Source organism: Chanodichthys erythropterus, chromosome 3 (assembly GCF_024489055.1).
Source record: "Chanodichthys erythropterus isolate Z2021 chromosome 3, ASM2448905v1, whole genome shotgun sequence".
Taxonomy (NCBI): Eukaryota; Metazoa; Chordata; class Actinopteri; order Cypriniformes; family Xenocyprididae; genus Chanodichthys; species Chanodichthys erythropterus.
In genome coordinates, this window is record NC_090223.1 from 47956189 (window position 1) to 47968673 (window position 12485).

General features: G+C 42.7%; 1 protein-coding gene across 10 annotated transcripts in view; it reads right to left on the bottom strand.

The window, feature by feature from the left end:
- Positions 1-1413: 1413 nt before the first annotated feature.
- The window catches only part of brd4 (bromodomain containing 4), a 60177-nt gene continuing 49105 nt past the window's right edge, over positions 1414-12485 (bottom strand). For 5 of the 10 annotated variants that reach the window (XM_067382599.1, XM_067382597.1, XM_067382593.1 and 2 more), the window contains 12 exons: positions 11983-12249; positions 11659-11879; positions 11113-11492; positions 9158-9268; positions 8660-9046; positions 6199-6927; positions 5789-5883; positions 5493-5649; positions 4904-5040; positions 4592-4797; positions 4238-4496; positions 1415-3093 (listed from right to left, as the gene is read on the bottom strand). In XM_067382599.1, coding sequence (XP_067238700.1) covers positions 3025-3093; positions 4238-4496; positions 4592-4797; positions 4904-5040; positions 5493-5649; positions 5789-5883; positions 6199-6927; positions 8660-9046; positions 9158-9268; positions 11113-11492; positions 11659-11879; positions 11983-12249 — 3018 coding nt within the window. In that variant the 3' untranslated portion in view covers positions 1415-3024. Of the gene's footprint in view, positions 3094-4237; positions 4497-4591; positions 4798-4903; positions 5041-5492; positions 5650-5788; positions 5884-6198; positions 6928-8659; positions 9047-9157; positions 9269-11112; positions 11493-11658; positions 11880-11982; positions 12250-12485 lie in introns of all 10 variants that reach the window. The other 5 variants (XM_067382590.1, XM_067382595.1, XM_067382591.1 and 2 more) reach the window with 5 other exon arrangements.

Here is a 12485-nt window from a genome sequence, read left to right on the forward strand (position 1 = left end):
TATATAGTTGATTTGGCTTTTAATTTTAATTCCCCAGATCTCCATCCAATCAAGCATCTGTGGGATGTGCTGAAGAAACATGTCCGATCCATGGAGGCCCCACCTCAACTTACAGGACTTAAAGGATCTGCTGCTAACATCTTGGTGCAGATACCACAGCACACCTTCAGGGGTCTAGTAGAGGCCATGCCTTGATGGGTCAGGGCTGTTTTGGCAGCAAAAGAGGGACCAACACAATATTAGGAAGGTGGTCATAATGTTATGCCTGATCAGTGTATATATTTTATTTTAACTAGGGACAGGTGAGTAAATTACAGAATTGTCATTTTCGTGTTAATGGTAAATCTCACAGCAACTGCCATTGGTCATTTTTCACCAAATCAAAAGAGTGAAAATACATTGAATCTGAAGCCTTTGTTTTCTCCACACAAAATTTATCTTAATTTTGGGGTGAAATATGACCCAAATGTTTTTGAGCTTTAATAAGATGTTGAACAATACAACAAATGTTGCGTGTGAAGTCACAAGTTTCTTTGCACCATTTTCATTGAATCAGCCGCTCAAAGTGAAGAGTAAGAATTGATAGCAACACAAAGGAAAACATTACAGATGTAATGTGTAGAGCTGAACTGTGATGAATTATAAAAAAAAAAAAGAGACAGGCTCATTTTTGTTTCATTTTAATTTTCTATAAAAGAGATGAGTTTATTTCATGATCATAACAGATTGAACCATTGACCTCGATAGCCCACGCACATACCAAACAGTAATCGAGGAAAATGTTGAACAAACCCAAAAGAAAAAAAAAAAAAAAAAAAAGAAAATAACAAAATACCTGAATAAAGCAAACTCTCTGCTGAGCTGCAGGTCAGCACATTCTCCGGAGAATCCGAATCTATGGCACATAATGTCCAACTGTTACCATGGAAAAGAAAATACATGTAAAGGCTTGAAGGAATGAAGTGTTGCTCTTCTTTTAACTTATACAGACCAAATTAACCAAAGAAAAAATAGATATTTATATAAGTGGACTTCATAAGGAGAAGGAAAAAAAACAAGTTTGCAAAGCAATATCGTTTAAATGAAGTGTTCTTGCGATTTAAACCTCCGGGTAAGAGCCCCCTCCCCAGCCACATGACGTACACATCCAAACATCCAGACACACACACACACACACACACGCGCACGCACGCACACGATGAAGATGATGATCGGACATGTCCTCTTAGCAGTTTCGAGAAAATGAAAAACTAGTTGTTCGGTGTATACTTAAGAAGTCCAGCTAAAACTAGATTTAAACCTGAATATTGTAAATGGGTAAAATATAAAATGTTTACGTTCCTTTTTTGTCTTTTAAACACAAGCTTTCGCACCTAAATCCCCAATTTTCCCCTCCCCCCGTCCAACCGTGCCCCCTCCCTCGCCCTCCCAGAACGTAATATATGCCAACTAGAATCGCAATACAATACAGGCACTGGAGAAAACACTATAAGAGAAAACTCAGAGGACCTGCCAAGGTCTCGAATTGTGCCCCCCGCCCCCCTTGCTGAGTCAAATAACAGAATTAGAACACATATCCACTATAATCGAACAAGAACAATGATAAATCAGAACGGTTTGAAATTTTTTTTGTAGCTTTTTTCTTTCAAAATTTTTGCAATTATATCTAGCACAGCATACAGAGTTCTCTCTGTGCAGTTGTAATAAAATGATCTGTGAAAAGAAAAGAGGAGTCATGCAGTAACCAGCTGAGAGCTCCGTCGCGTTGTGGCCTGGTGTTCACGTGACGCTCTCCGACGCGACAGCATGAACGTCTACCAGTTGCACAGAGTTGCATGTTTTCCTTCCGTATGTATAATACACTTAAAATAGTTATCGTATTCTTTAAATTATATTCAAACTAAACGATACTCACATGGGTCACCGCTCCGGCCCGTGGCGAACATGAAAACCATGAGCAATGAAAGTATATCTTCCATGATTCTGTCCTCGATTAACACTTGTCAGAATAATGCATATATTAGGGTTTATCTTCTACAAGGCTACCTAAACTTTTAATGACGAGTGGGGAGAACAAGAAAATATATTTATATATTTAGAAAGACATGTTAAGTGAAGCGTTTCGGGTCTCGGCTATCAGCATAAAAGGATATGGGTGTTTGGCATAGACATCAGAGGGTAAGGTGTTGGTAAGAGAGTTAAAAATATTTTAAAAAAGAAAAACAACAACAACAAAAAAGAAAAAAAAAAGAAAAAAAAGAAGAGAAACAAAAATACAACCAACCAATCAACCAAAACAGTAATTAAGAAAATACCTTTTTACAGTAGATCCTACATAATGAAAAATCTGCACATGATAACAGTGTGTAACACACCATGTTTAGTCATTTGTCACAGCCCCTGGTGAATATTGTTTGTGTTGTCATGTTTACGAGTCAGAGGTGTAAGGCGAGCTGTACTTCCTCTCCTGAGGAAGATCATCTAAGTGCCCCCGATCCCATCCTGCCATTTGCCTGCGTGTTTTCGCAAAAAAAGGGGGGGGGGGATATAGCGAAAACGAAACGATGGGAGGGAAATCAAATCAAACGGGAAACAAAGACTTTTTCTATTCCCCCACAGACATCTGGCAGTCGATGGATGCCGTAACTAGAGAATCAGTACATTTTATTGTCGTCGTTCAGATATTCCTCCGGCGATCACATTGTCCATTGCTCCCATATTCTTAATTAAGAGTCACACACAAGTCCTCTCTTTCCCCGCCATGGTCACAATGGCAAATCCAGGAAGAATGCCGTAGAGGCGGTGCCGTCCCAGTGTGAGGGTCCCTCTTTCTGCAAAGGCAAAAGGAGAGCTACAGCCTCCCTCTCTCTCAGGGCCTCAGCTTATCCATCGCTAGTTCAGCCTCTTCAGTGTTTCTTGTGGTCAGATGGGGTCTTTTTCCCTTACTGCTTGTTTGAGTTCATTCTGTCCGTGTAAAGGAATCCATGAGCTTTTGTTTCGCAGTTTATCTCTTCCTCTCGCACTTCAGAACAAGTTCTCCTCAAAGATAGCCATCAAATCGCTTTGGAAATTCATGTCAATAGTAGCTTCCATCTGTAGAGGTGGAGAAAACCAAAATTAAACATTAGCACGCGTTACAAATTCACAGTACTCTCAACCTTTTGGGTCGGCAATGAAATCTCAAGATTATATCTGTATTTTAATGGAAAAGAGCTACTGTAAAGTGCCAATTTGGCAATACTTTGGATTTAAACTTTTTTTTTTTTTAATAACGAACCCACCATTCAACTTACCGCCCCCAAATTGGTGCTAATTTGAAAGTAAAATGCACATACCCGCATGGGCATTCATAATGGTGCGTGTCCACTGGCGCGGAGCGTTTTCAGTTCATTAATTGGAAACGCTCGCTCTGCTCTGCGCTGTTGTGAATGTCCTGTTGGCGTGCACATTTTACTTTCGCTTTCGAATTGGCAATTTAAAAGCAAGGTGCAAAAGAGGGAACCCCTACCCTGGATACCGATATTACCAGTGTGGTCACATGTCGATTACCCAATGGGAACATTTCCTCATCGTCACAACCTTTACTAGGACTAATAATAGACAATGCGAGTTCAGAACAGGTTTACTCGCGGGCCAATCTCGAGACACCGTTACTGCACAGTGCTGGGAGATCCAGTGCGAAAGCCGTTTATAACATAAACCGTATCTGATCAAACAGCAATGCCAAACATTGTGCCATGAAAGAACAAGTTATAGAATGCTTTTCAGTCCACAAATCACCAACATTCACCATGGATTTATTGTAGTAATGCTAACTGTAACCATGGTATTGTGGCAGAAAGAGTCAAATGTGTTTATTTGATTAATTTCAGGGTTTGAGAGTGGAATTCAAGGGCTTTTTAAGTGCTTCGTGCAACTTTTTACCAGCACTTCAAAGCTCTAAATGTGTTTCGTTGCAGATCGATTTAAGGTGTGCACCTAAATTTTCTGCTATTGCTCCTAAAATTCAGTAAGGGGCTACAGTGCTCCTAGTAAAAAAGGTTAGTCTGGAGCCATTACAGGAATAAATGACATTTCAAAATATATTCAAATAAAAAAGTTATTTAAAATTACAATAATGTGCCACAATATTAGTTTTCAGCCTTGGTGAGAGACTATAAGAGACTTCTTTTAAAACATCTTACAGACCCTAAACTTTTGAAAGGTTACAAGTGAGGTGGCTGCAGTTGTAACTTACCGCCTCTCTCCTCCTCCTCTCCTGTTCCCGGCGACGTAAAAGCTCCCTCTGCTGGTCAAGTGCACTCTGAGAGGCGGCGGGGGAGTGGGGCGGGGCTTGGGAAGGTTGCGTGGCCGAGGGCGCCTGGGCCGGGTTCTGGGCTTGGGGCTGAGTTTGGTGCTGCGGCGGCGGCGGCTGAACCTGCTGTTGCTCCGGCCTCCTGCGGGGCTCCTCTTGGGGCCTTCGAGATGTCTCAATGGAGTCCTCCTCATCTCGTCCCCTTTAGAGAGCAAGACAAAGAAAATGTCTTGAAAATGCTAAAATTGACATTTGATTCAAATCGACAGGTTACAATAAGATGGTCAGCTCTCTTACCGAAGCTTCTCTTGTTCTCTGCGCAGACGGTCTTTCTCAGCTTGCTCGGCTTGGGCTTTCAGGGCTTTCTCTCGTTCTTCCTTCTCTCGGGCCGCACGTCGAAACTGTTCAAAGCTGTCGCTGGAGGACTTCAGAGCAGACGAGGGAGTGGAGGTGGATTTCTGCGCCAAGCTCGCCCAGGAACCCATGTTCTTTAATTTCACATCCTGGGCACAAAACGACACGTTACAAGGCGTGAAAACAGCATAACATTCTAGAAATGTAACAGTTGTATTAATTGAAAAATAAAACAAAGTTGTCCCTTCCACCCACCTGTACCTTTTTAGGTGCCACAGGTGTCTTGGGCTCCTGTTTGAATTTCTCTTTGTCCTGCATGGAAGGAGGTGGACCGCTCTGCTCAGAGGAGCGAATGACAGGACGGGAACTTTCAAGTGGTTTCATATCTGCTCCTAAAACCAGTTGATAAACAGTTAGTTCCAGTCCTCTTTATTTGTTTGGCAGAGCAGAACCAAGATTGTCAATATTTAGTATAACCACACTGGGACCATTCACTGTTTGTTTCAATTTGTTTGTGGCCAGAGTATGTGAGCGGTGTGTAGTGGAAGCAAATATGTGTGATTTTGCATGGGCTGTAGAGCAGGGAACTCATTTACATACTCTGTTCTAGACCAGCTTTCGGCCTGCAATATTTCTAAACAACTTTACTAATGTAAAAAAACCCTACACTGATAAAATGTGGTCTGAAAGGCAAGTTACTCGATATTCATTTATTGTTTATAAAATAAAAGTGATATAACTCAAGCAAGAGTGATGCAATTTTGAATATCCGCATAACAGCACAAAGTGTGCTTAAAATGAATTCATACAATTGCATGCTTTGAAACTCAATGGTTTCACTCACTCTGTTGGCTGTGACCTTGCATTGTGGGTTTGCTCTCAGGGTGTTTATGAGACTCTTGTCTCATGGCTGGACTGAAGGGCTCACCGCGCATCACAGGTGACGGGGGCAGTTTCTCTTCTTTAATGCCACCCAAAGCTGAAGGACCTCGCTGTGGTTCCTGTAGCAAACCAAAGCTTCAGTTACACCACACCAAACACACATCTAGACAACCACAAGCTATGCATCACGTCATATAAATCCACATGGACACTGGGAAGAATCTGTGTAAAAAGCAGGAAAATGGAAATGGTACTGACCTTTTTGGCCTGAGGAGGGGACTGGTGGACTAAAGCATACTGAGAGATTTGAGGGGAATGCATCATGAGCGGAGAGGGGTTATCTCGCATGTGTGCTGTCAAAATATAGACACAATTAAAACAGAAGTACTTGCAAACCTGTATAATACAAAAAAAGACCTGTTTGAACTTGTGCTGTGAATGTGCATAAGTGTTGGGGAAGCTTTTTTTTTTATGTTAAATAATGTTTATACTGTGCAGCTTTTTATTTATTTATTAAATTATCAGCAAATTCAACTTTAAAAAGCCCATCACAAACTGATAAACATCAGTTAAATTATTTGTTTCACTACAGAAATAAATAAAGATTGAGATTGTGTTTTAGCGATTTTTTTTATAAATAGCTATTTTTTGTAAGGCTGTTGTGTTACCTGAGTTATAGGGGTCAGACTTATGTTGACGTGGAGAGTGATGCTGCGGTGCCTGTTGCTGAATGATCTGCTGTGCTTTTGTGGAGGGCATGGAGACTTTGTGTTGACTAGGCTGCGTTTGCGTGGTCTGCACCGGGCCCTGAGAGAAACTCAGCTGCTGCGAGTGCTGCATGTGCCTGGCCTGATGCTGTGAGAGCTGCGGGGAGGGCTGATGCGATGCTGGCGGCTGGGCTTGAGTCTGAACGGGGAGCTGCGGTGGGGGCAGGGAGGTCTGCGGGCCCAGTTGAGACTGAACCTGCACTGACTGCAGCAGAGACGTTTGGCCCGGCTGCTGAGGCCTGCTCTGCAGAGACTGCATTAGTGACGTCGGCGGCGGCTGCTGCAGACGGGCTGTCTGCAGGTGCTGCAGGTACATGGGCAGGGGCATGGAGGGAACGGGCTCCTCGTCGTCCTCTAGCAGCATCTGTGGGGGCTGGGAGGAGAGCAGGCCCTGGGGAGTGAGTGTGGGAGGGGAGAGCGGCCGCTGGCGGATTTGCTGTGGAGGATGCAGGAGGTGAGGAGGGAGGTGGTGCTGGGGCGGAGGGGGTTGCTGGGGTTGGAGCTGCTGCGGCAGGGTCTGCTGGGGTTGCTGCTGTTGCTGGGGCGTGCTTTGCTGCGGAGGTTTTGGAGGTAGTGGGGCTGCCCTATTACTGGGCCTTGAAGGCTGCTGGGGCATTGCGTTGTGCAGGGCTGTAAACCAATGACATATAGAAAGAGGAAGACCACAAAAACATGAGTGAGGGAGGCGTCAATATAGATCACCTGCAAGGTTTTTAACAATATTTACAAATAATTTTTAAACAAAAGCAAAATGCTGCCAAAAGTGAAGAGTATAACCAATCAGAACATATCTAACATTTTACATGCAGTCCGCAGAGCACCATTTGGAACCAAGGAGATGTTTAGAGTTTGACAATGTGACATGGCAGTTTGGCTATAGTAGTCTAACCAGTAGTACAATTGCTTAAACCGATTGCCATAGAGAAGATGGAGTTTTTTTTTTTTACTGTATTTTCTAGAATACAGGTTGCTTTTTTATCATCTGGGGCCAGTTGCATGAACAGTCGCTATGTTAAGACTAAAACCTGTCTGACCAACTAGCATTTAGTCAAGGGGTATAGAGGGTATGCATTGACATGTCTCCCCCGTCGAAACGGTAGGAACACACCCTCTGAGCTGGACTGAGTGGCAAAAGAGCCTGCTGCATAACTGGATTAAAAAGGGGAGCTGCGAAAATGCGAGTAAAACATGAGTCAAAGAAACGATTAAACTAAATGTTGGACTTGAAAGTATTCCTGTTACAACTTACTAAAGATCCAGTCATCCATGGATATTGACATGCAGCCAGGAATCATGTTTCCTGACATTATATGTGCCTGATTTTGACACAGAGGAAATACATAAAGTAAATTTGCCTGTGAATGCTTTAATATAAACAATATAGATAGGTCTAAATTTGGGAGATCACTTACGTAAATGTTTATATATATTTCTCGTCACCCTAAAACTTGTAGTTTTTGTCAGTGTTTATTTTAAAACACCCAATTATGCAGAATATAAGATAAATATTTAATTGATGAGTTGTTAATACAATATATAACAATACAATATATAGGGTATGATTTTACCCCAAAATTGTAAAATCCACATTTGTAGTTATTAAATGTCTTGTTTATTTGAATTGCAGCAATCCATTAGTTTTTCTTTTTTCTTGAGCTTTTGGGAGTCTGTAAAAATATACCTCTATTTTTAAATCTATTTGTACAGTCAATCACAAAGCTCTTTCCCATTTGTTTTGTGTGTTTTTCAAGGCATTCACGCTGAAAACCAATGCTGCCACACAGCCTTTTTGCCACAAATTGGATCAATCTACATTTTTGTTGCATTTGATGCAACGGGCCCCTGAGATATGCTGCGGCTTCAAAAGTGTTTTCAAAAGGTATTCAAAAGTGTTTAACATGCAGCCTGCATGTTAAACAATTAACGTCAAGCATGCAAAATATGCACAAAGCACACACATTTGGATTTGTGCTGAGAGCGGAACATGAGTTTATTTGTATAAAACACATTTACCACATGCCAGTAGTTTCAGTTTCGTTTTAAAATTTGTTTAGGCTTGCTGTTTATAATAGATGGCACTATAACATGTTCGTTTTATACTTATTTTTCTTCCCCTTAATTTAAATGATTTTTTTTGTGAAGGGGAACTAAAATGCATGTTTATAGTGTTTATAATGTTTGTAAAAGTTTTGTTTTATTTAACGGTATTTTACATGATTTAAAATGCGACTCACCAATGTTACTTATCCGCTTTCTTTTCTCAAAACAACGCAACTTTGACCCAGTATATTTGGAAAAACACACTACATCAAACCAGGTTAGGACAGTACCTTGGTGTAATAAACAGGAAGTTTCCACTCACCTGGGGATGGGAGTATGGGGTGCTGGTTCAGGAACGGGTGCGTCTCAGGCGACACTGGGCCTCCTGGAGGGTGAGCGTTGAGGTGAGGCGGCGCAGGGGAGGATGAGTCATTTGCGTGGTGGGGAAGGTGCATGAGGGGCTGGCCAAAGTGGGCCAGAGGGTCAAAGGGGTTTTCCAGGAGCTGCGAGGGCTCCAGAGCCGTGACGGGAGGAGGCATGTAAGTGGCGGGAGAGGGATGCTGCTGCGGTTTCAGCTGAGCGCTGGACTGCAGCGCAGGGTTCTGGGGTTGATGCGGAACCTGCGGCTGAGGCATGCCTGGAGCCACCGCCTGGTGATGAGCCTTCTTTCCTTCACCCCTTCCTCTCTTCTTCGGCTTAGAAGCCATGCCTGCGTTGGTGAAGAGGAGATTCGTTATTAAATGCAGCTTCTTGGATCAGTTAACATAGCAAATGCATTAGAAATTCAGCTGGTCGGACTTTATCAAGCTGCAGGACTCACCTGTCTCAGAGTCTTCACTTTCTGAGGAACTGGACTCACTGCTGCTGCCCGACTCGGATGATGAGCCTTTTGTCTTCACAGCAGTCATTGCCTCCATAGACTTCTCTGGAACTGAAGGATGTTAAACAATGAACAACAACCCATATGAATGTGTAGACTCTTAAAAGTATTAATGTCCATCTCAGCTGATGCAACATGGACAGCATTAAATACAAATCAAATGTGTTGTTAAGAGTGTGAAACACACTATGTTTACGTGCACTAATTTTCATATTAGATTTCAGATTCAGATCCAATTGGAAGGGCTGGTGTAGACCTGAAATAATCTGAACAGTGGGAAGAAATTAACCGTGTAAACGCCTGAATCCGAATCGGTTTCAAAAATAACTTATGCAAACATCCGCATTATGGCACTGCACAGGTGCACGTGTTTTACATCTTACGAACATGCATATGTACATTTACATCACATATCTTATAAGCTGGTCAGTGGAGGAGACTAAATATTTGTTTAAAAAGCTCTATTGACAAATATGTAAGCTTTCTTATGCTGTCAAGACAAAAACAATTATCACAGTAGCTTCCTCGGCTTCTGAACTGTGCATGCATATAATGCACATGTAAACGAATATGTAAATCAGGGTTCATACAAACAGATGAGATGTAAATAAACAATCACGTTCGTAAGACGTAAAACATCTGCAAACATCCGCATTATGGCACTGCACAGGCTATTTGTGAATCTGATTCAGATTCGAGCATTTACATGCTTAATTTCTATCCAATGTTCAGATTATTTCGGGTCTACACCAGCCCTTCCAATCCAACTGAAATTTCATTCAGATCAAGCTTGTGTGTTGCAACTGCTTCAAATTATCTTCTGTGGTGGTCAGGAACTAATATGACACATTTGAAAGGTCAGTGCTAATGTGTCCCAGACTACATTCTGGGACAGGGGTGTCTAATCCTGCTCCTGGAGGGCCATCTTCCAGCAGAATTTACCTCCAGCCCTAATTAAAAACACACCTGAAGCAGCTCATCAATATCACTAGAAACTTCCAAGTAGGGATGTGTCACGATTTTCAAATATTTGATTAGTTGATTTAATTATAGTATATCAAAAAAATTCCTCATGTTTTCAAGTGGTACTCGGTGCTGAAGCAGTGTTGACATGTTCATGTAGCCAGAGGGTGGCGCGTGCTGCCAATAACGCACCTAAAAGCTGTTAATCAACTCTCAGACAACAGAAGAACACACTGTCCCACACGCATGCTGTAGACATATGCGTGGCATACAACAGAGAAGTTCAAATTAAAGTTCACATAAGTGTCGTCATTCAGGCTGTTCACAATATGTTATAACTTGTTTAGGCAACCTAATATCATTATGGCTTGATAGTTGGTGTTGCCGGTGTTCAGCCGCAACACCGCTATCGTCACTTGGCCACCGCGGCACCGGCATTTTACTTTCGCTTTCAAACGCCCTCCCCCCTCATTTTGTTATGCTTATTATATTCATATATTTCAGCATGTTACAGTCAGTATAAGGCTTGAGTTAAACAATTTATCATCATACAGATTGAAAGCGTGAATGGTCCATCTCCCTCTCTCTATGTGTGTATAGCCTATACACGTGCGGGCATGCAGGGGAGGTGTGCGATTTTTGAATAATAATCGAATAGTTCCCAGTGATCATTGATCATCCCTACATCCCTACATAGCACATCTGTTGGAGCTCAACTCAAGAGCAGGATTGAAAATCCCTATTCTAGGACCATCTACTAATGCAAAATGTAATAATTTGTCGAAACAAAGTTTTTTTTTCTAGGTAGGTACAGCAAATAATCTGATCCAACTGAGTACTTGTAGTTGGACCATGAGAGACCGAAGTTAATAAGTGTAAAAAAGGCCTCAGTGTTCAAGAAGTTTTGTAAAGTGATGCTCTTGATCACTCACCGGCAGGCTTCTTCTTCTTGCGAAGACAAGATGACACGTATCTCTCCAACTCCCGCAGCGTAGAAGGCTTCAACGTCTCAAAGTCGATCTCAATCTCGTCCGGGTTGGAGTTCTTAAGCGAGGGCTCACGGGACTGGATGATGTGGACCACACGACCCAGCTTGTCTCCAGGGAGCTTGTTAATGTCTAGACTCAGTTGTCTCTTTTCTTCATAGGACATGGGCTTACACTTCTCTCCAGCAGCCATGCTTGGCATAGCGGCTCCTCCAGTCAGACCCAGATCCTCCTCAGAGTCCAGGCCAGGCACAGGCTGCAGGGTTGGTGGGGCGGCGCCTGGAGGAGCCATGGAGCGATTGCCCTTACCACCTCCCTCCTTCTTGCTATAGAGCATAAGACGACATGGACATCTCATTTTCCATGACACTACACAGTTAAAGGGTAGACAGCAAAATTCTAAAGCTCATCAAATTGATAAAAGCAATTAAACCATGTAATTTTGGATCCTTTGTCTAGAATGGGTTTGCATAATCAAATGTCATAGCCCACCTCAGCTTCTTGGGCTTCTTAGGAAGAGGATCCTTGTTCTTAGGCTTTCCTTGAACCTTGAGGGCAGGAGGCGGCTCCAGGATCTCCTCCAGTGCAGGCATGACTGCTGCTTTCCTTTTGTGCTTGTCTTTCTTCTTCTCCTTCTTTTCCTTCTCTTTCTTCTTTGGTTTGCTGGCCGGAGGCTGGGACAAGGCAGCCAGCTGCTCATGAACCGCTTTCAGCTGAGCAACAAAGGAGAAGAAACAAAATAGGGAGATTATAGTCTCTCAGTAGACAGTAATCACATCTTCGTAAAGCGTATATATATATTTTTTTTACACTTACAGCATCTATAGTGACCGATCTCTTGGCCAGCTCTTCCTCACTCACCTGCTCCTGAAGCTCTGCTAGCCTCTGGGCTCTCTCCTCTTCAGAGTCATCCGTGGAGGAGTCGGATTCAGATGAGGAATCACTGGAGCTGTCTGAGGACGAGGCTGGGCCCATGGGCGGCTGTGTCTTTACAGGAGCCGGGTGGAGCACTGGCGCAGGAGCGGGTGCCAGCATTTCCTCTGGCTCGTCAGGCATTTTAGCAAAACGCATCTCAAACACATCCTACAACAACAGAGAACCTTTTGAGGATCTAGTATAAGACTCTTTTCATAATTCAGAAATGTTCTCTTGAGGTTACATACTAACAACATATGGTTTCTATACTGAACACCTGAATTAAGAAGGTGGAACATTTCTCAAACACTTCCAGACTTAAGTTGGAAATTAAGAGGGGCTTGTGGCAAAAATGCCACTAAAATAAACAAAAAATGCCCTCCAAATTGCCTTACATCTACACG